At 35.1% G+C, this 27,790-nt stretch overlaps 1 protein-coding gene across 1 annotated transcript; it reads right to left on the bottom strand.

Annotated features, from left to right (window-relative positions):
* Positions 1 to 16,777: 16,777 nt before the first annotated feature.
* Positions 16,778 to 23,919, bottom strand: LOC112764400 (ATP-dependent zinc metalloprotease FTSH 11, chloroplastic/mitochondrial; the record flags this gene model as incomplete). Its single annotated transcript, XM_072223497.1, is given in 18 exon segments — positions 16,778 to 17,721; positions 18,191 to 18,340; positions 18,342 to 18,473; positions 19,790 to 19,938; positions 20,025 to 20,154; positions 20,311 to 20,391; positions 20,468 to 20,490; positions 20,493 to 20,592; positions 20,707 to 20,764; positions 21,448 to 21,509; positions 21,950 to 22,000; positions 22,308 to 22,402; positions 22,405 to 22,417; positions 22,964 to 23,087; positions 23,171 to 23,259; positions 23,340 to 23,432; positions 23,532 to 23,685; positions 23,846 to 23,919. Coding segments are annotated over 18 exon segments (1,770 nt in total), but the record flags the coding sequence as incomplete, so codon positions are not given.
* Between the last annotated feature and the right edge of the window lie 3,871 nt (positions 23,920 to 27,790).

A 27,790-nucleotide genomic window follows, 5' to 3' on the forward strand; every position in this document is an offset into this window, starting at 1 on the left:
CTTCATGCTTCCAATGGATCTCCTTTTTTTTTATCATGTGATGGAATTCAAATTTTATTAAGTGGAGTTAATGCAGACTTGAAACCATGAGAGAGAAATTATAATTGATTAGATTGATGGCCTTAGAGCATCTCCAATAGCCAAAATATGAGTCCCTGTTTCTGACAAAAGTAGAGGCCCACCATTGGAGAAGAAAAGTAATTTTCAAGGGAAGAGAGTCCTCTAAGCAGGGACTTTCATCATCCAATAATAACTTGCCACATGGTAAGTTATTATAAAAATAAATAATTATATAAATTCATAATTAATAAATAATTATATTAAATAATTAAATTATAATTAATTTATTAATAATTATAATAATTAATTATATTAAATAATTATATTTTTATTTAATTTAATTTATATTAATTATCTAATAAAATTATTTAAATAATAATTAATTAAATAATTACATTAAATAATTAAATTGTATTTAATTTATTAATAATTATAATAATTAATTATATTAAATAATTATATATTTATTCAATTAATAATTTATATTAATTACCTCAATTAGGAGAGGAAAATTTTGTACTGTACTATCAATTTCTCTAAAAAAAATATTCAATTTATTTTTGAATTTATAAATTTTAATAATATTATTACAAAAAATAGTAACTATATTAATTTTAATTAATTAATTGAGTGGAGTCACAATAGGGACTAAAGTTAGTTTCTTCCTAATGGAGAAGAAAGAGATACTTTGAGTTTCTATTTACTGTTTATGACGCAAAGCTGATGTGGAGTTACTTTTTATGGCAAGTGGGCCATAAATATGGACTGAAATGAGTTCCCTACTAGAGATGGTCTTAATGAAGGCATGCTACTCAGCAAAAGGGAAGCAAAAGCAACTCATCTTTAATTAATTTGTTCAAATTCATTTGATTGCTTTTCTTTCTACTCTCTCTTCTCTCTCATCTCTCTTCTTCACTCGGTCACTTCGCAGAGAAAGCATGGAAGCTATGGCAAGCTACCGAAGAGAAGAAGAAGCAAGCAACAAGACCATTGCAATGATGGCAAGAAAAAGAAAACAAAAAATATGTTGTGGCTGAGATTTTCACCAAAGGAGGTAAGATTTGGTGAAGAAAGCTCAACCTCTCCATACCAAAAATGGATGAAGAAGATTTCGGTCAGAGGAAAAGATCTTAGAGGCATGGCTCGTCTCTGCTTTTGTGTTCACTCATCACAGAAGGTAGCTAGGGTGGCTACATGAAGGAGGAAGCAAAAGTGGAGCAGGAGGACCTGTCATACATCAAGAAGCATCAATGGCTATGAGTCCTTCTTGGAGTGCAAGTCAAATTGGATGGCTCGGATTGATGAAGCTTGGTGTAAAGAGAAGACTCAGAGGTAATTGCATGTTGGTTTTAGCATTCGATTATCTCTCCTCTCTCTCTGGTCGAACCGGTTTTGCATGAAGAAGAAGTTTAGCTTGGTTCATTTGGTTTCAACCGTGGAGGCTTCCCCCTCTATAAATAAGGGAGAACAACCAGGGTTTGAGGCAAGGAGTGAGAGTGCAAGGCACAAAGTTCTCATAGCTACCTAAGCTAACAGAAGTTCTTCTCCTTCAATATTTTCTATTTTGTAATTTTCTTTTTAATTTTGTCTGTCTTGAGTCTCATGGAAAAAGGCAAACAGTGAGGTTTGTAAGAAAATGCCATAGAGCGGAAAAAGGTAGAGGGTACAAAATTAAAAGAAAAAGCCATAGATGTCCTTAGAGGTCCTTTGTACATTTGTGTTGTGTTTCATGATTCTGTGAGAATTTCCTTGCAAGTTGGGTTAGCACTAGCAGTTGATAAGAAGGGTAGTTCCTAGGGAAAATTGGTGTATGTAATCATGAAAATTATAGTGAAATTCCATCATTGTTGTGATGGAGATTGGATGTAGGCTGCATTGCACTTGGCAGCTGAACCAGGATATATCGTGGTGTGATTCTCTCTCTTTTTTCTACTCCATTTCTGTTTCTGCTGCATAGGAGATAAAACCAAAAAAATATCTCGTGCCGGGTCACGAGATAAAAAGAAACAGTCTCGTGGCTGGGTATGAGACAAAAATAAAGATGTCTTCAGAAGTTGTTTCAAAGACCAGCAAATTTTAATAAGCGAAAAAAGGGGCTAAGATTCAACTCCCTTCTCTTAGCCACTGAAAACCATCAGATATGAAGATATGAAACATGGGAATAAACACATTGCAAACTACTAAAGCTTCCAAAGCAGTTCTTGACTAATAAAAACTCATGCACTCTTTAATATTACTTGCTGCTAAATAGAATATATCATGATAAAGAAAATTTATGTTTTTAAGCAAGATGACAGATCATGGAGAAACTGCAAAGAGTTAAAGGCATGAAAGTGAAGTCCAATCTGCCCTCATTCAGACACCAAGTACATGTTCATTAAAAGAATAACAAATAAATAAAAAATATATACTATAGATCTTTTAAGTTGGCCAACCTTCTTTAGAAGAGCTTTTACACAATCATATGCATCTCTAAGAACTAAGAAGTTTCAGGACCTGCCGAACAGGAAAGAAAATCAAATCAAAACCTGACTTTTATTTTCTTAACTACTTTCTTCGTATAGTCAAAGAATGATAATAATTTAAAATCTCTTTTTGGCTAAAGTATCTAAATATAAATGGATTCTTATGTAATTGATAATTTAAAGCAATTATTATAATAATTTTAGTTTGGGATCTGCTACACATACAAGTAAAAAAGGCTTACAAGCCTTACAAGTTAACTCAGTACAATAACTTGTCCACGCACACTCACTTTCTTTGAATGGAGCGTCAACTCACGCGCGTCACTCAAACGGTTACTCTTTGGAATAAGCGCTCGTCATGGCTAACTCTTCCTCTTCTCCTTCAAACAAAACACAAATCACAAAGTTTTGAGCAACATTCTAAACTGAAGAGACATTATTCAAGGTCGAACTCGTCGCGAAGATAGAACTCTCCATCAAGAATCTCCAGAAAAAACAAAGAAATATTATTCAAGGTACGTTACTATTTTACTCATCTTGTACATTTTTCACATTTCTGTTTCTGATTTCGAAATCGAAGAACTAGGTTTTACAGTTCTTCCATGTTCTTGTAGGTTTTACTGATCTTTTTGTTCTAAATCTCATATCACTGTTTTTACTGTTCTTCTTATTCTAGGTTTTACTCTTCTTATAAGTTCCTCTAGGTTTTATTGTTCTTCAAAGTGGTTTTAGGTTTTACTGTTCTTCTTGTTCTAGTTCTTCTCGTAACTGATTTTTTGCTGTATATTGCTTAATTTATTGGGTGTATATGGAGTAATTTGTATAGGTGTATATGGTTGATTGTTGGGTGTATATGGCGTAATGTGTTGGGTGTATATTCCTGAACCCATATCATGTAATATAATTGATGAGTTTGGAAAACTCTAAATTAATATTTGTGATGACTAAATATTATTAAACATTTAATTACAAAATTATTAATTTGCTTTTCATCTAACATATGTTAATTAATAATTTTGTATTGTAGGTTTTATAATTGGGCCGAAATAAAAAGAAAGATCCCAAGCCCAATAAATTAAAAATTCAGCCCTATGTAATTCTTGTTTTATGATTGTTGGCTGAAAAGGTTTTATCAGTTGGGCCAAGATAAATTTTGTTACTATAAGCCCAAAGAAAGCCTTCCTATTTGTTCCCTGCTTGATCCGAAACAAAATTCATCAGGAAAGCAAATGTTAACTAGTTGGGCCAGTTTTAATTTCAATGCTACAAAGCCCAAATTTTATTGTTGATGAATGTTTCCAAACTTGGTCCGAAACCAAGATAAAATGAAAGCAAAATGCTTCCAACGGATCCAAGCATTTCACCATGTGATGGATTTCAAAATCTATTACATTGCCAATTAATGCATGGGAACTATGAGAGAGAAAAGTTTCAGCTGAATTGATTGATGGCTATAATGATACACGCCACCCTAAGCTAGGGAAGTAAAAGCAACTTTTACCAACAAAGTGGTTTATCATATTGAAGTGCTTTTTTCTTCTAAGTTGTTTATTCTCTCTCATCTCTTTCTTCCTTTCTTTGGTCCTTGTCCAGGAAGCTATGGACGCTATGCTCATCAACCAAGAAAAGGAAGAAGTTGCATGCATCAAGACCATCAAGCTAATGATGGCAAGAAAACATACTAAAATAAAAATGAGCTGTGGCTAAGATACTCGCCAAATGTGGTTAGATTTGGTGAGGTTATCTTGAGCTCTTCATGCTCAAGAATGGAAGATAAAGATTCGGCCAGCAAGGGAGATTCTTGAAGCATGGCTTGTCTTTGATTCTGTTTAACCACCATAGGGAGTAGCTAGAGTGGCGAAGTGATGGTTGAGGCAGAGATTGAAGCAGATGAAGTCATTATCATCATGAAGCATCAAGGGCCAGAAATCCATCTTGGAGAGCAAGCCAAGGATGGAGAGCTCGGATTGATGAAGGGTGATGATCAAGAAAGGACCAGAGGTAATTGCATGTTGGGTTTTGCATGGTTATCTCTTCTCTCTCTATGTGGCCGAACCGGTTCTGTTTGTTGAAGGAGGAAGAAGTTGGTTTGGGTGTTGGCTTCAAGTGTGGAGGCTTCCCTCTTCTTTAAAAAGAGAGAACAGCCACTGTTTGGAGCAAGGAGAAAATTTGAGAGTGCAAGGCACAAAGTTCTCAGAGCTACCTGAGCTAACAGTTTTTTTCTTCTCCTTCAATGTATTCTGTTTAGTATTTTTCTGTTTAATTTTGTCATGTCTTGAGTCTCATGGAAAAAGGCAAACAGTGAGGTTTGTATGAAAAAGCCATAGAGCGAAAAAAGGCAGAGAGTGCAAAATTAAAAGAAAAAGCCATAGATGTCTTAGTGTTCCTTTGTTCATCTATGTTGTATTTCATGATTCTGTGGGAATCTCCTTGTAAGTTGGGTTAGCACTTTACAGTTTGTAATCAGGTTGATTATAGTAAAATTCCATCATTGTTGTGATGGAGACTGGATGTAGGCTGCACTGCACTTAGCAGCTGAACCAGGATATATCTGGGTGTAATTTCTCTTCTCTCCTTCTCCATTTCTGTTTTCTACTGCACAGGAGCAAAAACAAAAAATATCTCGTGCAAAGTGACGAGACAAAACAGAAAGTCTCGTGACTAGGGACGAGATAAAAGAAAAGGTCTCGTGTCCAGAGACGAGCCAAAACAGAAAAGTCTCCTCTGAATTCAGCAAGTGTTAGCAACAAAAAAAAGGGGGCTAAGATTCAACCCCCCTTCTCTTAGCCACTGAAACCATCAATTGGTATCAGAGCTTGGTCTCAAAGAGATCAAGCTTTGCAGCTTGGAGTAAAGATCCTCATGGCAGAAAACCGTGGCACAAATGTGGTGTACTATAATCTGACTGAAGGTCAATCAAGCAATAGACCCCCTCTTTTCAATAGGAAAAATTATACCTATTGGAAGGAGAGGATGAAGATATTTGTGCAAGCAGTGGATTACAGACTATGGAAAATCATCTTGGAAGGACCACAATATCCAACTGTTACAAGTGCCGAAGGAGTTGTTTCTCTCAAACCTGAAGCAAGATGGACAGAAGAAGATAGGAAGAAGGTAGAGTTAAATGCCAAGGTAATAAATCTGCTCAACTGTCCTATAAGCTTCAAGGAGTACCGACGGGTATCAAGATGCACAACGGCAAAGGAAATCTGGGACAAATTGCAAATCACCCATGAAGGAACCACCATTGTTAAGAAGACTCGAACAGATATGCTAAATAGAGAGTATGAAATGTTTGCAATGAAGGAAGGAGAGTCCATTGATGAACTGTTCGAACGGTTCAATGCTATCATTGTTGGCTTAGATGCTTTGGAAATTACACATTCTGAATATGTGCTAGTGAGAAGAGTGTTGAGATGTCTCACAAAAGAGTGGGAAACAAAAGCTTTAATTATTTCTGAAAGTAGTAGCTTAGACTCCATGACACTTGATGATTTGAGAGGAAATCTTCTTGCTTTTGAAAATACCTATTTGAAAAAAGATACAAAAAAGAAAGGAATTGCATTTTCTTCTGTGACTAACCCTCTGGATGATGAATCCAGTGATAACTCTTCTGAAAATGAGTTTGTGTTGTTTGCAAAAAATTCAGGAAAATGGCTAAGCTCAAAGGCAAAGGCAGCAGCACAAGGAGAGTGAAGAAAGACCTTAGCAAAGTAACTTGCTACAATTGCAAGGAAATGGGACATTTCAAATCTGACTGTCCCAAGCTGAAGAAGGAGGAAAAGCCGAAAAGAGGAAAGAAGAAAGGACTGATGGCCTCATGGGAAGACTTGGAGAATGACTCTGATGATGATGATGAAGAAACCGAGACCAAGTCACAAACATGTCTCATGGCAGACCACATAGATCAGGTAGTCTTTCATAACGCTAACACTGAAGATCTTCATCTTATGATAGACCACCTCTCTGAAAAAATAAGATGTTTTTTGCTGGAAAATCAAGAACTTGAACAACAAAACACCATTCTTAAGGCTGAAAACAGTTTTCTAAAAGAAAAAGTGAGAGAGGCCGAAACTGCTTGTGATCTTGTTGAAGAGAATAAGCAGTTAAGAGCCCAAGTTAGAAGCTGTGAAAGTAACTATTCTGTTCTTGCATATGTGGATTGTTTTAAGCAAAATGAAGAGTTGCTTAAAGAGGTTAAAAGACTTAAGGAAGACTTAGCCAAGTTCACACAAAGTTCCGAAAGTCTGAATCACATCTTGGCTAGTCAAAAACCTCTTTATGATAAGGCTGGGTTGGGGTTCTATAAATATGAAAAATCACATTTTGAAAATATTGCTTCATCTTCTAATGATACAAGATTTCAAGATTCCACCTACTTTAACAAAACATCAACTCCAAGATTTTGTAGACTATGCAATCGGAATGGACACTTTCCCATTCAATACTTTTTCGGTGAAAGAATGGTCGGTGACAAGGTTTATAAAATTGTTTTTGATTACAATGGCTTAGGACATAGAAGATGGTTTAACGTAAAAGGATCCAAAAAGATTTGGATACCTAAGGTTACTTGAGCTTGTTTTGTAGGTGCGCCTAGCATCCAAAAGGAAAGAAAATATGTGGTATATGGACAGCGGATGCTCTAGGCATATGACCGGAAAGACAACCTTCTTCATAAAGCTTGATGAATATGATGGAGGGCTTGTTACTTTCGGTGATGATGCAAAAGGAAAAATTGTGGCTGTTGGGAAAGTGGGTAAAAATTTCTCATCTTGTATAAATGATGTTCTCCTTGTACATGGCTTGAAACATAATTTACTTAGTGTTAGTCAACTATGTGATTTGGGTTTTGAAGTTATTTTTAAGAAGTTTGTTTGTTTAGTTGTTTGTGAGAAAACTGGGAATGTTCTTCTTGAAGCTAAAAGATACAACAATGTGTATGGATTAACTCTTGAAGATTTAAAGGAACAAAATGTAACATGCTTCACATCTTTTGAATCTGAAAAATGGCTTTGACATAGAAAGTTGGGACATGCTAGCATGTATCAAATTTCTAAGCTAGTCAAAAGAAATTTGGTTAGAGGAATTCCAAACATCAAGTTTGATAAGGATCTTACTTGTGATGCTTGCCAATTGGGCAAACAAGTAAAATCCTCTTTTAAATCAAAAGACGGAATCTCAACCAAAAGACCATTAGAGATGTTACATATTGATCTTTTTGGTCTTACTAAAACTCAAAGTTTAGGAGGTAAACACTATGGTCTTGTGGTGGTAGATGATTACTCTAGATTTGGTTGGGTACTTTTCCTTGCTCATAAGAATGATGCCTTTCATGCTTTTTTTACCCTTTGTAAGAAAATTCAAAATGAAAAGGATTTGAAAATTGCCCATTTGAGAAGTGATCATGGAAGAGAATTTGAAAATCAAGTGATGACTTAGGGATTTCTCATAATTTTTCATGCCCTAGAACCCCCCAACAAAATGGGGTGGTTGAAAGAAGGAATAGAAGCCTTCAAGAAATGACTAGGGCTATGTTATGTGAGAGTGAAATTTCTAAATTCTTATGGGCTGAGGCTGTGAACACAACATGTTATATTTTGAATAGAACAATCATTAGAAAAGGGTTAAAGAAAACACCTTATGAGTTATGGAAAGGAACCCCTCCAAATCTTAAGTATTTTCATATTTTTGGATGCAAATGCTTTGTGCTTAACAATAAGGAAAACCTTGGAAAATTTGATCTAAAATTATATGAAGGAATGTTTGTTGGATATTCCACCACAAGCAAGGCCTATAGAATTTATCTCAAGGAGCATAGGACAATAGAAGAATCCATACATGTTACTTTTTGTGATTCTAACTTAATTCTCAGTATTGTGAAGGATATTGATTCAGATTGTGAAGAGGCTGGAACAAATAAAGAAAATCCCAAATCTGTGCAAAATGAAGAATCTGTCAACCCGGTTCTGTCTCGTCAGATTGGAGGAGACACTTCCATTTTGTCTCCTGAGCAGACACGAGCAACTGAAACAGTGAGACCACCAGAAGTTTATCAAAGCTCTACACCTGTCCGAAAGCCTAGAGAATGGAAGTCTATGAAGGGTTATCCTCATGACTTCATCATTGGAGATCCCTATCATGGTGTAACAACAAGATCCTCCACCAAAAGGCAAACCGAACCTAGCAACTTTGCTTTCTTGTCACAAATGGAGCCCAACAATGTCAAACAAGCTCTTGAAGATCCATCATGGGTCAAGGCCATGCAAGAGGAGCTAGCTCAATTTGACAAGAATGAGGTTTGGACATTAGTACCTTATCCGGATGGTAAGAAGGTAACGGGTACTAAGTGAGTATTTAAAAATAAACTTGGTGAGGACGGACAAGTTGTTCGTAACAAGGCTAGATTAGTAGCCCAAGGTTACGATCAAGAAGAGGGTATAGATTTTGATGAGTCTTTTGCTCCGGTAGCTAGAATGGAAGCAATTCGGTTGCTTCTTGCCTATGCCGCACATAAAGGTTTCAAAATGTTTCAAATGGATGTTAAATGTGCTTTTCTTAATGGCTTTATTGATAGAGAAGTGTATGTGGCACAACCCCCCGATTTCGAACATAAAGAGTTTCCAAATCATGTTTTCAAATTAACTAAGGCTCTTTATGGTCTTAGACAAGCTCCAAGAGCTTGGTATGAAAGGCTTAGTGCCTTCTTGTTGGAAAATAAATTTCAAAGGGGTACCACCGACACTAGTTTATTCATTAAAGCATCTAATGATGATATACTCCTTGTTCAAGTTTATGTTGATGACATTGTATTTGGTTCGGCCAACATTTCCTTGTGTGAAGAGTTTGGAAAACTCATGACTAGTGAGTTTGAAATGAGTTTAATGGGAGAGCTTACTTTCTTTCTTGGCCTCCAAATTAAACAAACTCCTAGTGGTACTTTTATTTACCAAGGAAAATATGCAAAAGAACTTATTAAAAAGTTTGGCCTAGAAAATTCCAAATCAATGGGGACTCCAATGCATCCCAACACAAAACTTGAAAAGGATGATGATGGTCAAGATGTGGATGAAACAAGGTATAGGGGAATGATAGGTTCACTCACGTACCTTACCTCCTCTAGACCGGACATTGTCCAAAGTGTGGGTGTATGTTCAAGGTTCCAATCTCACCCAAAAGAATCTCATCTCACGGCTGTTAAGCGCATCATTAGATATATTAAGGGAACTTGTGATTATGGATTATGGTATCCTAAATCTGATGACTTTTGTGCAGTAGGGTTTTGTGATGCAGATTATGCGGGAGATAGAGTGGATAGAAGAAGCACGTCCGGCATGTGTTGCTTCCTTGGAAGCTCACTCAACATGTGGTCAAGCAAGAAACAAGCCACAGTGGCTTTATCCACCGCTGAAGCAGAATACATTTCCGCATCTGCATGTTGCACTCAATTAATTTGGTTAAAAATACAATTAGAAGATTACAAATTAAAAATCAATAGTATACCCTTATTTTGTGATAATATGAGTGCTATAAACATTTCAAAAAATCCTGTTTTGCACTCAAGAACAAAGCACATTAAGATAAAATATCACTTTATTAGGGAACATGTACAAAAGAGAACTATTGATATTCAATTTGTAAAATCTGAAGACCAAATTGCTGATATTTTTACAAAATCCCTCTGTGAAGACAGATTCTGTAGCTTAAGAAAAAGTTTGGGAATGTTTGATTTAAGTTTCATTGAAAATTTGTGAATTTTTTAATACTGTCCAGTTTTGTCTCGTAGGTTTGGACGAGATAAAAATGCAAGCTTGTTGGAGGAGCTATGATCAAGGGGGAGGCAACGCTGAAGTTCAAATTTTATGGGCCCCACCAAAACCTATTGACCCCACCTTAACAGTTATGGCAGTTATCTCTCTACAAATAAGAATCTCCTTCTTGTGTCATCAAATCTTTTTGGAAGTGGTTATTGTCAAATCAAAATCCTTCTCTCCATCTAATCCCTTGATTTAAGGCAACAACTTTTCAGTTGTAGATTTCAAAAGTTAAAAAGGGAAATCATTTCTTTGGGTAATAACCACCCATAATGGTCATTAACCACCCACTAATGGCCATTACTCTCTTCATATTCTCTCTCCAAACCTCATTTAATTCGTCACTCACCTTGCTTCTCTCTCCCACTCAATTCGGTTATCTCCATAACCTTTCATATTTCATTCTTCCATCACCATGAAAAAGAAAACCGCGCCAAGAAAAAGTGAAAGGCCTCTATTCTCTCAAAAACAGTCTACTCCACAATCACACACACACATTCACATCCATTCTACATCATCTTCATCACCCTCACCCCCATCAAAACGCACAGACACAATGAGAAGAAAGGTAATTGCCACAAAAACTTCCTCAAGGAAGAAGAAAAGTGTTCCCGTGACAGAAGAAGAGGAGTCTCATACTTCTCCCATTCCTTCCCCTCCACAATCACCACCAAAGAGATCAACTCCCCATGCATCCGGGAAGAGTGCTCAAAAGTCGAAGGGTTTTGCTCTTCACGACACCACCGAACCTCCAAACTTGGAATCCATGGAATTCAGAAACAAGTATGGCAAGACTCACTCCCACTTTGATCCTAGCAGATTCAACTCTTGCACTTCTTTTGAGTTTCACAATGAGGTTATGGAAAAACGTCATCTATGTACAACCTACCTTGTGAATCTCGACACTCTCACTAACAAGGGCATCAACATCTCCTCTCTGTTTGAACTTCTCAACTGGAAGCCCCTTCTTCTCATTCAGAAACCAGTCTATCCTGGCCTTGTCAGAGAGTTCTACGCCAATATGCGACTCATTGACGGCACTCTTCATTCCTATGTTAAAAGGGTTCAAATAGCCCTTGATTCTGAGACCATTGGAGCGGCCCTGGGCTTCAAGGATGAAGGACCACGAGCGTATATGGTAGACAAATGGGACATACAAATCGGCGTTTCATACAAAGCAGTTCTTCAGCACATTTGCGAGAACATCTCTGGCTTGCATGGAACGATTCCAATCCACAAAGCTCTAGGACCAGTCAACTCTCTGCTTCACCGAATCATCACCCATATTTTGACTCCCCAAAGCGGCTCACACAACCGAATAACATTTTCTGACTGTCTCATATTATTTGCTTTGGTTACCTCTACTCCTATATCTTTTAGCTATATTATGATTAGGCATATGTGGGATTCTGTTAGAAGCACCAAAAAGGCTAATCTGCCTTATGGTATGTTTTTAACAAGAATTTTTGAATACTTTAAAGTTGATCTGTTGAATGAGGCAGTGGAAAACAAAGTATCCTCAATTAGAGGAGGAGGAGCGACTAAGGGAACCAAAGGGGGCAAATCTGTGGGATCGGATAGTGACAATGAGACTCGGCCAGAGTCCTCCAAAACAGTCAAATCCATCAAAGAAATTTTGGGTGAATTCTCAAACATGGCAGACATGATGATTCAATCTCACAAAGAGGCTCGCAAACAAGCATCTGAGAGCGAGAAAGCTTGGAAAAATTGCAAAGAAAGAGTCGGCCTGATGTTAACAACCCTTAAGGAGGATCTGGGCGATAGCAGTGAAGAAGGCGCTGAGGACTCTGCTTTTCATCTATCAGATGATTGATGACTATTGTTTTAATCTTATTTGATATTGGCTCCATGAGGCTCAATCTGTTTTTTTTTTTTTTTTTGTAGGAGCATGACTTGATACTCACTGCTCTAGGATAATCTCTAGGATACTGTGATATACTTCTGCTACTTTATCTTGAATATTTTGTTGTGTTGATCATATTTTGTGTAGGTGCCCCCGTGATGACAAAAGGGGGGGGGGGAATTAAGTTTCTAAAATTGAAACTGGAACAGGGGATAAGAACAGGGGATGAAATTTTCAATTTGAAAATTCATGATCACCCTTGTTCAAAGAATGCATGTGTTATTGCATTTATTTTTACCATGATCACTGTTGCTTGAACTGCATATGGCATTTGGTTTATAATGATGTTTGATTTATTTTGATGCCTGGCTGTTGATTTATAATTGATAAACTTGTTGGATTGAAAACTTATTTTTGGCAGTTCCTTTAAATTATATAAAGTATAAAAACTGCCTTGTTTTGATCATGTGTACTTTAAATATTTTTCCATCATTTTGTTTGCTCTGATATCCTAACAGGAAAATGTTTGAAAAATATTTGGATACTGTTTTGATGAATGAAAAAGTTTGAGCAGAAAATCAGTTTATGATATCAAATGAGTTTTGATTATCAATTAAAACTCCTCATAAATCAAGCATTTAGCATCATAAAATATGCTAAATAACATTGTTCTCTAAGCTTGATTTAAATGTTACAGGTTAGTGCTTCCCTTGGTAAATAAGCATACATCAAAGGGGAGCAATGTGACATTTAGAAAGGGAAATTCAAATTCAAAGGGAGTATTCTTTACTCAATCTCTAAATTTTTTTTCCATTTCAATTTTGATAATGTTTGTCATCAAGGGGGAGATTGATGAGTTTGGAAAACTCTAAATTAATATTTGTGATGACTAAACATTATTAAACATTTAATTACAAAATTATTAATTTGATTTTCATCTAACATATGTTAATTAATAATTTTGTATTGCAGGTTTTATAATTGGGCCGAAATAAAAAGAAAGATCCCAAGCCCAATAAATTAAAAATTCAGCCCTATGTAATTCTTGTTTTATGATTGTTGGCTGAAAAGGTTTTATCAGTTGGGCCAAGATAAATTTTGTTACTATAAGCCCAAAGAAAGCCTTCCTATTTGTTCCCTGCTTGATCCGAAACAAAATTCATCAGGAAAGCAAATGTTAACTAGTTGGGCCAGTTTTAATTTCAATGCTACAAAGCCCAAATTTTATTGTTGATGAATGTTTCCAAACTTGGTCCGAAACCAAGATAAAATGAAAGCAAAATGCTTCCAACGGATCCAAGCATTTCACCATGTGATGGATTTCAAAATCTATTACATTGCCAATTAATGCATGGGAACTATGAGAGAGAAAAGTTTCAGCTGAATTGATTGATGGCTATAATGATACACGCCACCCTAAGCTAGGGAAGTAAAAGCAACTTTTACCAACAAAGTGGTTTATCACATTGAAGTGCTTTTTTCTTCTAAGTTGTTTATTCTCTCTCATCTCTTTCTTTCTTTCTTTGGTCCTTGTCCAGGAAGCTATGGACGCTATGCTCATCAACTAAGAAAAGGAAGAAGTTGCATGCATCAAGACCATCAAGCTAATGATGGCAAGAAAACATACTAAAATAAAAATGAGCTGTGGCTAAGATACTCGCCAAATGTGGTTAGATTTGGTGAGGTTATCTTGAGCTCTTCATGCTCAAGAATGGAAGGTAAAGATTCGGCCAGCAAGGGAGATTCTTGAAGCATGGCTTGTCTTTGATTCTGTTTAACCACCACAGGGAGTAGCTAGAGTGGCGAAGTGATGGTTGAGGCAGAGATTGAAGCAGATGAAGTCATTATCATCATGAAGCATCAAGGGCCAGAAATCCATCTTGGAGAGCAAGCCAAGGATGGAGAGCTCGGATTGATGAAGGGTGATGATCAAGAAAGGACCAGAGGTAATTGCATGTTGGGTTTTGCATGGTTATCTCTTCTCTCTCTATGTGGCCGAACCGGTTCTGTTTGTTGAAGGAGGAAGAAGTTGGTTTGGGTGTTGGCTTCAAGTGTGGAGGCTTCCCTCTTCTTTAAAAAGAGAGAACAGCCACTGTTTGGAGCAAGGAGAAAATTTGAGAGTGCAAGGCACAGAGTTCTTAGAGCTACCTGAGCTAACAGTTTTTCTCTTCTCCTTCAATGTATTCTGTTTAGTATTTTTCTGTTTAATTTTGTCATGTCTTGAGTCTCATGGAAAAAGGCAAACAGTGAGGTTTGTATGAAAAAGCCATAGAGCGGAAAAAGGCAGAGAGTGCAAAATTAAAAGAAAAAGCCATAGATGTCTTAGTGTTCCTTTGTTCATCTATGTTGTGTTTCATGATTCTGTGGAAATCTCCTTGTAAGTTGGGTTAGCACTTTACAGTTTGTAATCAGGTTGATTATAGTGAAATTCCATCATTGTTGTGATGGAGACTGGATGTAGGCTGCACTGCACTTAGCAGCTGAACCAGGATATATCTGGGTGTAATTTCTCTTCTCTCCTTCTCCATTTCTGTTTTCTACTGCACAGGAGCAAAAACAAAAAATATCTCGTGCAAAGTGACGAGACAAAACAGAAAGTCTCGTGACTAGGGACGAGATAAAAGAAAAGGTCTCGTGTCCAGAGATGAGCCAAAACAGAAAAGTCTCCTCTGAATTCAACAAGTGTTAGCAACAAAAAAAAGGGGCTAAGATTCAACCCCCCTTCTCTTAGCCACTGAAACCATCAATAATCAACTGTTGCAACTGTCCTAATATTGCTTGTCCTTGGGTGTATATTGCTTGACATTGTAATATTGCTTGAGCTTGTATATTTATCCATGTTTCAGTGAATTGAACATAATTTTGAACTGATCTAATTAAATACTTATGAAATTGGTTTGGATGTATGTGCCTGATCTAAGTTTTTATCGTTCATCTTGTTCTAGCTTTTACAGTTCTTCTTGTTCTAGTTCTTCTCCTAACTGATTTTTGTGTGTATATTGCATAATTTGTTGGGTGTATATGGCGTAATGTGTTGGGTGTATATGGTTGATTGTTGGGTGTATATGGCGTAATTTGTTGGGTGTATATTTCTGAACTCATATAATTTAATATAGTCAACTGTTGCAATGTTCTAATACTGCTTGTCCTTGGCTGTATATTGCTTGACATAGTAACATTGCTTGAGCTTGTATATTTATCGATGTTTGATTCAATTGAACATCATTTTGAACTGATCTCATCAAATACTTATGAAATCAGTTTGTGTGTATCTGGTTGATCTATGAGTGTATCTGACTGATATCCATGGGTGTATTTTTCATTGCAGTAAAAATCGAAGGCAAAAAATAAGCTGAAAAAAATGTAAGAACAAATATATGTCTTCTATTCTATGAAATGAATCAAGACAAAGCTGAAGCCATTAGCGGAAGTCATGCAATAAGACTGTCCAGACCATCCTCATTGTTATTGAGTCCATTTTGTCAGATAGATTCTAATGATATTGACACTGATTAATGTAACTGTTATATACTCTTGTAAGAAATTGAACACATGCTGTAATATATTTGATCCAATTATAAGTAAATTTTTTTTCCATAATTAAACTCTCTCTGGTGTATTGAAAATGTCTGATTTACAGGTACTATAATATAAAGGAAAACATCAAACCAAATATACACCCATAACCTGACATTTTACACCCAAAGAATGTTGATTATACACCCAAACATCTATTCCCCCTGATGATTTATCCCTAAAAATCCTAAACCATAAACCCTAAACACTAAACCTAAAACCTAAACCCTAAACCGTAAACCCTAAACCTTAAACCCTAAACACTAAACCCTAAACCCTAAAAACCTAAACCATAAACTCTAAACACTAAACATTAAAAACCTAAAACCTAAACCATAAACCCTAAATCCTAAACCCTAAACCCTAAAAACCTAAATCCTAAACCCTAAACCATAAACTTTAAACCCTAAACCCTAAAAACCTAAACCCTAAATCACCCAACCTATTATACACCCAAATCATTGATTTTTACACTCATAAAATCTCATTTTACACCCAAGGAAAGTTAAATATACACCAGACTCTATCCCCTGATGCTTTATCCCTAAATCCTAAGCCCCTAAACCCTTAAACCCTAAACCTTATACCAAAATAAAAAAAAAATTAAACAATAATTTATAACATAAACAGCAGATTCTGAAATATATATATATATATATATATAAAATATCAAACACAAGAAAATTCAGAAATACACTCAAGAAAGCTATGGTTTACACCCATATTCTGTAACTATACACCCAAAAAATTATCCACTGCTGCTGGTTCCCTGAACTGATAATTCATAACATGTCCTTGATATTGGCTGGAATTTGGATGCACCACTGATACAGCATGAAAGAGGTTTAACTGGATATAATAAACCTGCAGTCTTGGCATAGTCCTTATAAAATTTTGCAGCATCTTCAAGGTTTTTAAAAGTCATTCCTACCTTGGGAACAAGTTGCTCATCAACAACAGAGAGAGACTGCAAAATACAACATATTAGAAACAAGAAAATACTATAGAATTTCTGCACCTCATAAAAAAATAACAATCAAAGTAACATACACCCAAGGACTCCTGATATACACCCGAACGACAACAAGTCAATTAAAAATAACAAGAAAAACCATAAACTGTAAATACACCCAAACTTCCATAAAAATACACCTAAAAAGTTCTGATATACACCCGAGCGTCTACTATAAATTGCAGATAATTAATCAAAACTAATACATTAGATTCAATCCACAAATTATGTTCACGCATTAATTTCACAGTCTAGCTTCACGAATTATTCAGCTAGACAATCAAAATTAACTGAAACTAAATCAAACCTCAGGAACTTCGTTCGATTCAAATTCAAAATCCACTTCGCTGTGATTGAGCTGACAATCTGAGATTGAATCCACTTCGCCGTGATTGCGCTAACAATCTGAGGTTGAATCATCCATTATCTTCAAAAGGACTTCAAAATTTGATTTCAGAAACCAGGAAATCAAAATAAAACGAAGCTAGCGTTACAGTTCGCAAAACTCAGGCGAATGACGAAGACCAAAGAAGTGATAAACGCAGAAGAAAGAAGGATCCAAAAGACCAGGGGAGAACGCGAGAAGGAGAACGAAAAAACTTGGCAAGAGATTCGAAGAAGGTAAGGAAATCTTTTGAAGATTGGAAGAGAGATATTTGCGCGTTAATTGATTTTGATTGAAACTAAAGTCTGTTATATAGCGCGTGACTTGTACGTATGAATTGGAGCGTGTTTAGGGTTTCAGTAAATTCCGCACTTGTAAGACTTGTAAATGCTAATGGCTTGTATACTAAGATTAATTGTTTTAGTTTTACCAAGAAAATATAGGTTCAGAGGACTTGCCTCTGCATCAATACGTGATTGCATTTCAGAACTTGGTTTCTCCTTTATATGAACGGGCCCAATTGCATCACTCATCCCACAATTTGATACCTTGTGCGGGAACAACAAAGCCATCAGAATTAAGAAATGGATCATTTATTAAAAAAAAAAAAAAGAAAAAAAAAAAGAAAAAGATAAAGAAATTGATCGTAAGTTCATTTCGATATGAAGAGATAGGTCCTACATTTAGCACAAAGTTGTATTTTTTACTTGTAGTTTTTTTGTTAGAGTGAAGTTAAAAGCACTTTGTTACTACTTCTAGTGAACAACAAACTAATATTTGCCCAAAGGAGATATACTATAGCAATAAGAACCAGCACCAAAACCTTTTCATAGGGTTGGTTACATGGTGGATGGTCAAATGGTGCTAGCATCCTAGCATAAACCGTGTTTACAAACATGCTATTAAAAGCTAAGTCCCTATAAATGAGTCTATTCATAGTCTCCCTCTAACTCTACTCTGTCTATCAATATGGAAGCACATAAACTTTGTATTATTTCTGTGGGCAAGACTAGTTACCATATATTGTGCAAGCTCAATTGCTGTATGTAGATCACTACTTGCTACTGTTGTGATATGGTCCTGGCCAAAGATAAGTTCTTCTGCAACTCTGCCTCCCATACAAACATCAAGGCAAGCTAGCAACTGCTGCTTGCTGATAGACGTCACAATCACCAGAGGGAAGTTGAGTGACCATTCCTAAAGCAGATCCTCATGGAATGATTGTTGCCTTGTGAATTGGATTTGCACCTTCAGTCTTTAGGGCAACAATTGCATGACCACTCTCATGATAAGCAGTATGCTGAAAATACACCAACAAATTCGTACAATTTGATTTAATTCTAGACATAAAAGGTAATAGCTTGCAGATCAATATTTTGCAAGCTGATAAAACACAACCTCAAATTCATTTAGACTGGCCTCTCTTCCAAGAGAGGAACATTTCATTATTTACAAGCAAAAGGCTGATATATGGCGGGAAAAATAGTTGGAAATGATGCTCATAAACACTTCAGTAGGTCTGCATATGTTTATTTAAATCAAGCAAGTGCTAGAAGATTTACACTTCATGCTTGAAGTATCAAACCTCATGTTTTGAAGTGTCACGCTATAAAGGAAGATTATTTGTTTCGAAGCCAACTCCTCTATGCTATGCATGATTAAAGTTGCTGTGTGGAGATTAGGGAGGGTTAAAAAAAATGAAGTACCAGCTCCTTTGAGTAGCAACTAGCAAGGTAAGATAGACTTTCAACAAGTTTCATTTCATTCACAGCCACTAAGTTGCCGCCATCATGCTATCTGATCAATTAAGGTTTTTCAATTTTTATATGCCAATATAAAGGCTTGCAAGTTCATTCATATGTTTCATGAATGAAAATATTGATCAATTAGAGAGTAAAATCTCTTCCTTTGTTTCAATGTGTGTATCTATGCATTAGTTTGATAGACGAATTATATTAAGACTAGATTTAAATACGTGCAACAATTAATTAATTTTTATACATAAGAAACTATTTAATAAAAATTTTTAAAAATTAATATAAAATTAATATTAAATCTAAATAAAATTGTAAAGACATTATACATTCTTGTGTTTGAAGGAGTCACCTAATACATATGTTTAGCAAACTTAAATATTATAGTGCAAAAATGAATTATAGTTTGCTAAACATATGTATAATATTTTCAATATTATAAAACATAAAAACTTATAAGTCATTCATTCACTATAACACTACTTTGGGTTCTCTTTTAATATATCATAAGAATTTAATTTTGATACACTAACTCGTTTTATACGTGCATCCAATCACATAATGTCATATTAGCAAAAATAACTATTTTTTATATTGACCACTTGAATGGTCATCCAAGATAATGGTTATGATTGCATAACTGTGTAAAGCGTTTTACATTGTCAGTACATCAAAATTAAACTCATATTATAATAGATTATACTAAATGATTTATGTGAGTAAGTGATATTGGACCAAATTAATTTGTGGGTTTAAACTTACAATACGTTTATCTAGAGAAAATGGTTGAGAGAGAGATACTTTACAAGAGAACCAATTAGTTGATCAGATTTACCAGACATCCCAGCTTATATACTCGTACCTTTTTTGACTTCTCTGATAGGAACATTGTTTTCCGCTCTGTACCCATAGTTATTCTCTCTTTTGCAAACTCCAACTGTGAAGCTGATACTTTCTCGGCACCTTCAACAGCAGCTTTAATGGCAGCAATGTTTACCAGGTTTGCAAGATCTAATTAAAAGGAATGATTGCACAAAACATCATAAATGAGTTTGAAGGCATATAGGAATTGGACTGCCATCATATAAATTTTTCACCTGCCCCATTGAATCCCGGGGTACCAAGAGCAATTGATTTAACATCTACATCATCCACCAAAGGTTTATCTTGCAAGTAGAGCTCAAATATTACTTGTCGCCCACGTAAATCGGGATTTGGTACAACAATCTGGAATTTGAGTTGATTAGTCTACCAATATTGTATATTCTGTGGCAAAACCACGGAAATCTCCAATATTCATGATACAAGTTGATATAAATTCATTTTTTATCAAACTTTTTTCTCTATAATTCTTCCTTTATTGGAAAAATAAAAAGTACTCACATGCTGATCAAATCTACCAGGCCTTGTTAGAGCAGAATCAAGAATATCAGGCAAATTTGTCACAGCTATTACTATTATTCCCTACAAGATAAAATTGCTGAATAAATTTAGAAAAAATAGATAGAAACGAATTAATGCTCTCAATGTTTAGATATACCTCATTCTGCTCAAATCCATCATTTCAACAAGTAGTTGATGCAGTGTCTTCTTTGTATGGCCCTCCCACTGTTTCCTTGTTGAACCAACAGCATCTATTTCGTCAATAAAAATTATACATGGACGCTACAAAATTTGCAGGAAAAACAATTAAATCCCACATTCAGAAACAAAATAAAGGAATCCAGTACACCATAATAGAAGACTCTTTTGAAAGAACATTGACCAGAGGAATCAAACCTTCTTTTTGACCGACTGAAATAAGGATCTCACACATCGAGCACCGACCCCAACAAACCTGCACATGTAATGTCATATGAATTGGACCATCCCAAACAACTACAACGTTTACAATTAGACAACATACATATATACATGCATAGAAGACGTCATCTACCAATGACAAAAGATAAAACTACCTGAAGAGACAAAGATTAAATGTTGCATTTATGCTAAGAAATGACGTGAAAGTTATGAAATGTAATTTACCGTAGTAGAATATCAAACCAGCAATGTGTCATGTTAATCATTCCAATAATAAACGTTTCAGACTCTTTTTAAATGGTTGCTAGTGTTAGTACATCTCTATGTAATAAAAATTCTTAGTTTCTACTAAGAAAATACCAAGTTTATTAAACCAAGATGCTAAAATTAAATTGAGAAATCTAACTCACAAGCAATACATTCAGTTCTACAAAATAGTGAATATATTCTGATCAGAATAGCAACAACAAAGGGGCATTAGGGCATAGTCATCAATGCTGGAAAAGTATAAGAAACATATTGTATTATATGCATTAACAGACAACAACTAAAACTAATGTACATGTTTGCGAAATTGTGATTAGGCATTCTTTCAAAGTACATTATATACCACGGTTATAATCTTGCAAAGTATCTTGAAATATCCTGTCCCAAATAATGTATCCACAACACACAAAAATATAAGCTATTTGAAAATGCTAAAAGCAAAATACTTACATCTCCTCAAATTCAGATCCTTCCCTATAGAAAAATGGAACACCAGCTTCTCCAGCAATAGCCTTCAATAACCCAGGGAAAAAGAGAGATATCATTGAAAGCCTATCTGGTAGACATGCCACAAGAAAAGCCAAGTAATATACAGTCGTTATCGTTAATAATGCTGAGGCACGTAAGAGGGCCCCCCAAGAAAATTGCTTTTCCTTTTGTGGACATAGACCATAGAACAATATCAATTTTTGCTTTTAATTACAGGTGGTTAGAAATATAATAAATAATGCCAAGAGAACACCAGTCATGAAAGCATTAATATAAAAGTGAATGCCGATAATACCTAAAGCCCAGATATGTCTTCCAGAAGCTTCATAAAAATATATTGAAGTGACAATCCCAAAAGCACACAGATAGAAGGAGACCAGTAGGGTCTAATTCTAAAAGGCAAGAACTGAATGAAAGATGTAAAACTTGGCTTAAGAATTAAAACATGCAGACACATACTGACCTTGGCTAGTGAAGTTTTTCCAGTTCCTGGTGGTCCTGTCAAAAGAATCCCCTGAAAAGAGGAATGTTTTAGTCTAATTTGATGAGTAAGATAAACAAATAAATATCCAACAAACACTAGAATCAATAGCATTGGCATATTCTGCCAGTGTAGCATGAGATGACAAAAGCTATTATGTTTATACAAGCAAACAAAAACAATGTAGTGCATATCAAGATATAAATCATTTAACAGCTCATAAGAAATTGGACCTTGGTCCTCCTAATATGAAACAAGAATTGAAAAAATCTGGTGACAAATATAAGGAAAACTGCCATGCTGAAAAGTTCTATGAGAAGACAAAATCACAGGTTCAGACCTTTGGCAACTTCCCTCCAAGACGTGTAAATTTAGCTGGATTTTTTAGGTACTCAACAACTTCCTCAAGTTCCTACTTCGCATCATCACATCCTTAAACTTTTTGACATTCTGCAAAAAAAGGGGGGAGAGGAGTGAAAAAAATATCATATAAGGATGTATCGCATTTATTTCTGATTCATTAATAATTTGTTTGCTCTACATACAACACATACAAAATAACAAACACAGAACTGATCCATGAAACATCACATCGTGAATAATAATCCAGGACTTCTAGTTGGGGAGGGCCCACTAGTGTAATGGGCGAATGGCTGTGTGTGATTCCCATGTCCGCTTGGGGGAGAGGGAGGGGGTAAAGGGAGTGGAAAAGAGGGCGGAGTGTATTTCCAGGGTTGGAAGCCACACACTCAACTTTTATGTCTCAGAGCACTACCAAATTCATACTTCCAAGTGGATAAAAACAGATTATGGAAGTATTGCATTTTCATATCATGGTATTATTTATTGATCCATTGCAGTTACAATCTTCTCAGCAGACATAGTTAGCTGAGCAGTGCTCAAACAACTACTCATTTAGTTTTCAATAAATAAATACTTCAGCACATTATAATAAGAATCAGATAGGTTAGTTAAAATGCATCTTTAAAAGTTGACCTTTTCTGTCATGACATCCTTGTTTACTTCCTTTGGGGCATACGAATTACTTGAGCTTACACCTGAATTTCCAACCCCGCCAAAGCTTCCCAAGAATTTGTGAAGGGTAACAGCACCCATGACCGTGAAAGAAAAGTATGAAGCTTTCAGGGTAATAATGAATATTGAAAAGAGAGCAAGCGAGAGAAGGAAACTGGAGAATCATACCAGACCACTCCCACAGCAACAGTAAACACAATAGTGGCGGCGAAAAGTTCTTGTGCAAAACGTGATCTGTTTGGTACATCTGGATCAACCTGAAGAAGGTAACAGTTTCATGAAATTTCCAAAAATCCAAAGCAAATTTCTAAAACCATAAAGTTGCAATAAATGTTACCATAACCACATGTAATGGCTGCCTCTCAGATGCTCCAGGGTTAAGAACAGGCTCATCATCTTTCCCCGAAATACGATGCTTCAACTTTTCGAACTGAAGCCTCATCAGCACCGATACAAAAGTAACACAACCAATAAACTAAAAGATATCAAATGAATCTGCCGCATGCAAAATGGGATAAGTCACAGTTACCAGTGTAGGAAGCCTAGAAGGTTTCCCGGAATCCTCATCAGGAAGAAACTCAGAAAGAGAGTTAGTGAGCACAAGAGCTCGAAGAAATTCAGCAACTCCTCTACTATCAACAGCATCATCCCTTTCTTGAAACCTCTTGATCACTGACTCAGGACTGCAAACAAAACAAATAATAAACATCGACCACTCAAAGTTCACAGGGTAAAATTGTTGAACACCTTGCATTCATTCCATTGCCTTAAACCTTAATTACTTCAAATTCAAAATAGAATGAGAATAAGTAAATCTTCTTAATATTAAGTATTACTATTAACCTGTGCTTGTTAAGTTCGAGGAAGAGTGCGGTTTGTTTGGCTGCGTCTTGAGGATTGGCCTCGTCGTCGGAAATTAAGCGCGCCAAATATTATCGATTAAATATTTTAATCACCCGCTAACTAATTAACTAACTATCAAAGTATCAAACAAGTGCCTATTATTTATTATTTAATAGTAAATTGTTGTAATAAATATGAATAATGTGGATACCCATTAATAATCATAAATGGTTGGTAACCAAAGAAAATTAGCCAAAATCAATCATAACTTGTCTTATTTAATATTAATTAATTGTTGCGACAATTAATGAATGCTAAATAAAACAAGTTTTGGCTGTTTTTTTTGTCTCCCTAGTATTACCCATAATAATATGGGTGACTCAATATTTTCATAGTAGAATACTTATATTACCAAGAGAATTTATATTTAATAAAGATTGAAAATGTAGACTATATACATATATAAATAGAGATATGATACGAGACAATAAACAATCTTTCTCTATTTATATACTACATAAACTCTTTCTCTTTCTCTATTTCTCCGTGGTTTGAGTTACAATATATATAATCTATTAATAAATATATTAATTATCTATATTGTATTGATATAGTAATTATGGTGAATATTACTATTAAAGTTATCTAATTATAATTCTTTATTTTATATTACCTCTTCTTTATTTACTTATTTATTTATTTTACAACACATTATCAGCACGAGACTCTAATCAAATTTTAAGAAAACTCAGGTAACAAATTTTTATTATGTCGAAACTCTCCCATCTTGAATTTAATGCTCTTGATATATCTGGAAACAACTATTTATCATGGATACTAGATACTGAAATCCATTTTAATTCAATGGATTTTGGAGATACCATTAAGGCTGAAGATAATGCATCCTAGAAGGATAAAACCAAAGCCATGATCTTCCTTCGTTTTCATCTTGACGAAAGATTGAAAAATAAATATCTCACGTTAAAAGATTCTGCAGATCTGTGGAAAGACCTTGAAGAAAGGTACAATCATAAAAAACGGTGATACTTCTTCAAGCCCGATATGAGTGGACGCACTTACGTCTACAGGATTTTAAATCCATAAATGAATATAATTCAGCAATGTTTCGAATCATCTCACGAATGAAATTATGTGGGAAAAAGATAACTGATAATGACATGTTAGAGAAAACTTTCTCGACCTTCCATGCTCCGAATGTGCTCCTGCAGCAGTAGTATCGAGAAAAAGGATTTAAAAAGTATTCTAAGCTAATTTCTTACCTTCTTTTTGCTGAACGCAACAATGAGTTGCTTTTAAAAAATTATGAAGCGCGTCCAGCTGGCGCTGCCCCATTTCCTGAAGCAAATGCGGCAAATCATTACCTAGAAGAGGTAAATGGTAAGGTTTTAGTAATAAAAAAAATTATGGAAGGAAGAAGAATTATGCTCATAAGAATGGATCTCACCAGAAGTGGGATAAAGAAAGAAACACTAGGCAAAATAAATCAATAGAGGATAAATATTTCCGTTGTGGTGGAAAAAGCCATTGGTCGCGTACCTATCATACCCCAAGGCACCTAGTCGATTTTTATCAAGCATCTTTCAAAAAGGATGACAAAGGAAAGGAGACGAATTTCGTTTCAAATGATGCTGAAAATTTCACCACTCATTATGATGTATCTGATTTCTTTGAGGATTGTGAAGGAAATATTGGTCATCTGATCAATGATGTAATAGTTTAATATGTGGGATTGTTAAGTATTCATGTAAATAAATAATGTAAAGAACTTCTCGTTACGTTTTATTTTCTATACATTTGAATTTCAAGTATGATTTATATAAATAATGTTTAATAAAATATTTATGAATTTCAAAATGACTGAATGTGCCAAGATAATGATAATAAAATTTTAGTATATGATACTATGTACAGTATTTCTCATAAAAACAATCAAGAAAATAATTTTACTATGCATATACTTTTACTCATTTTATTATTATTTATCTTTGAAGAAAATGGCAAGGATATATAATGAAGATGTATGCCTTGTGGATAGTGCAAGTTCGTACACCATTCTTAAAAGTAATATATACTTTACACATCATGTGCCAAAAGAAGAATACGTTAATAATATTATTGATTCAGGCAATGTGATAAAAGGTTTCGGAAGAGCTATAATTTTGTTTTCTAGAGGAACAAAATTCATAATAAATAATGCACTATTGTCTACTAAATCTCTAAGGAACTTATTGAGTTTCAAAGATATTTGCCGAAATGGATATCATATTGAAATAATGAATGAGGAAAATGATGAGTACTTATGTATCACAACTCATGATTTAAATGAAAAAGTTATATTAGAAAAGTTACCCTCACTTTCATCTGGGTTATATTATACCAAGATTAGTGCAATTGAATCACATGCCATTGTAAACTAGAAGTTAAATAGCCCAAATGAATTCATAACTTGGCATGATCGATTGGGACATCCGGGAACAACCATGATGCGGAAAATTATTGAAAACTCCCATGGACATTTACTAAAGAACCAAAAGATTTTTAAATCTAGTGAATTTTGTTGTGCTGCATGTTCTTAGAAAAAGTTAATTTTAAGGCCATCACCGGTAAAGGTTGGATTTGAGTCCCCTGAATTCATAGAAAGAATTCAAGGTGATATATGTGGACCTATTCATCCACCATGTGGATATTTTAGATATTTTATGGTCCTAATAGACACATCTTCGAGATGGTCACATGTGTGCTTGTTGTCTTCTCACAAGCTGGCGTTTACGAGATTACTTGCTCAAATGATTCGATTAAAAGCACAGTTTTCAGAAAATCCAATCAAAGCAATTCGTTTTGATAATGCTGGTGAATTCACTTTCCAATCCTTTGATGTTTATTGTATGACTAACGGAATAAGTGTTGAACATCCAGTAGCTCATGTTTACACACAAAATGAGTTAACAGAATCACTTATTAAGCGCCTCCAATTAATTGCTAGACCCTTACATATGAGAACAAATCTTCCAACCTCCACTTGGGGGCATGCTATTTTGCATGCCACAACACTCATTCGTTTGAGGCCAACAAGTTACCATCAGTTCTTTCATATGCAATTAGCTTTTAGCTAGCAGCCATATATTTTCCATTTAAGAATATTCGGGTGTGCGATATATATTTCCACTACACCACCTTCTCGCACCAAAATGGGACCCCAAAAAAATTGGGGATATATATTGGATATGATTCTCCCTCTATAGTAAGGTATTTTGAGATACAAACTGGGGATTTATTTCAAACCTGATTTGCGGATTGTCATTTTGATGAATCAAAATTTTCAACATTAGGGGGAGAGAATAAGATTCCTAAAAAGGAATTTAACTGGAATGCATCATCCTTGATGCATTTAGATCCTCGATCAGGGTAATGTGAACTAAAAGTTCAAAAGATTATACATTTGCAAAAAATATCAAATGAATTGCCTGATGCATTTTTCGATACAAAGAGGATAACCGAATCTTATATACCAGCGAAAAATGTCCCAATTCAAATTGATGTCCCAGTTGGACAAGTGACCACTAAGATAAAAAGAGGTAAATATTATTCCTATTGAAAAAGACATAGTAAAGACATATGCAGTTGTCTAAAATTCTGATATAGTTTTGATACTAGAAGACGTTTAGGTACCTGAAAATTGTGAAAATAACGAGATCTCGATAAATTATGCCTTTACAGGAGAAAAATGGGACCGAAATAAGACAATTATCAATAAAATATTTGCATATAATGTGGCATTAAATATCATGCATGAAAGTAAGGATCTTGAACCAAGAACAGTCAAAGAATGTTGACAAATGAATGATTGGACAAAATGGGAAGAAGCTATGAAGGCTGAGTTAGACTCACTTGCAAAACGTGAAGTCTTTGGACCTGTAGTCCGTA

This window comes from Arachis hypogaea, chromosome 17, assembly GCF_003086295.3.
Source record: "Arachis hypogaea cultivar Tifrunner chromosome 17, arahy.Tifrunner.gnm2.J5K5, whole genome shotgun sequence".
Taxonomy (NCBI): domain Eukaryota; kingdom Viridiplantae; phylum Streptophyta; class Magnoliopsida; order Fabales; family Fabaceae; genus Arachis; species Arachis hypogaea.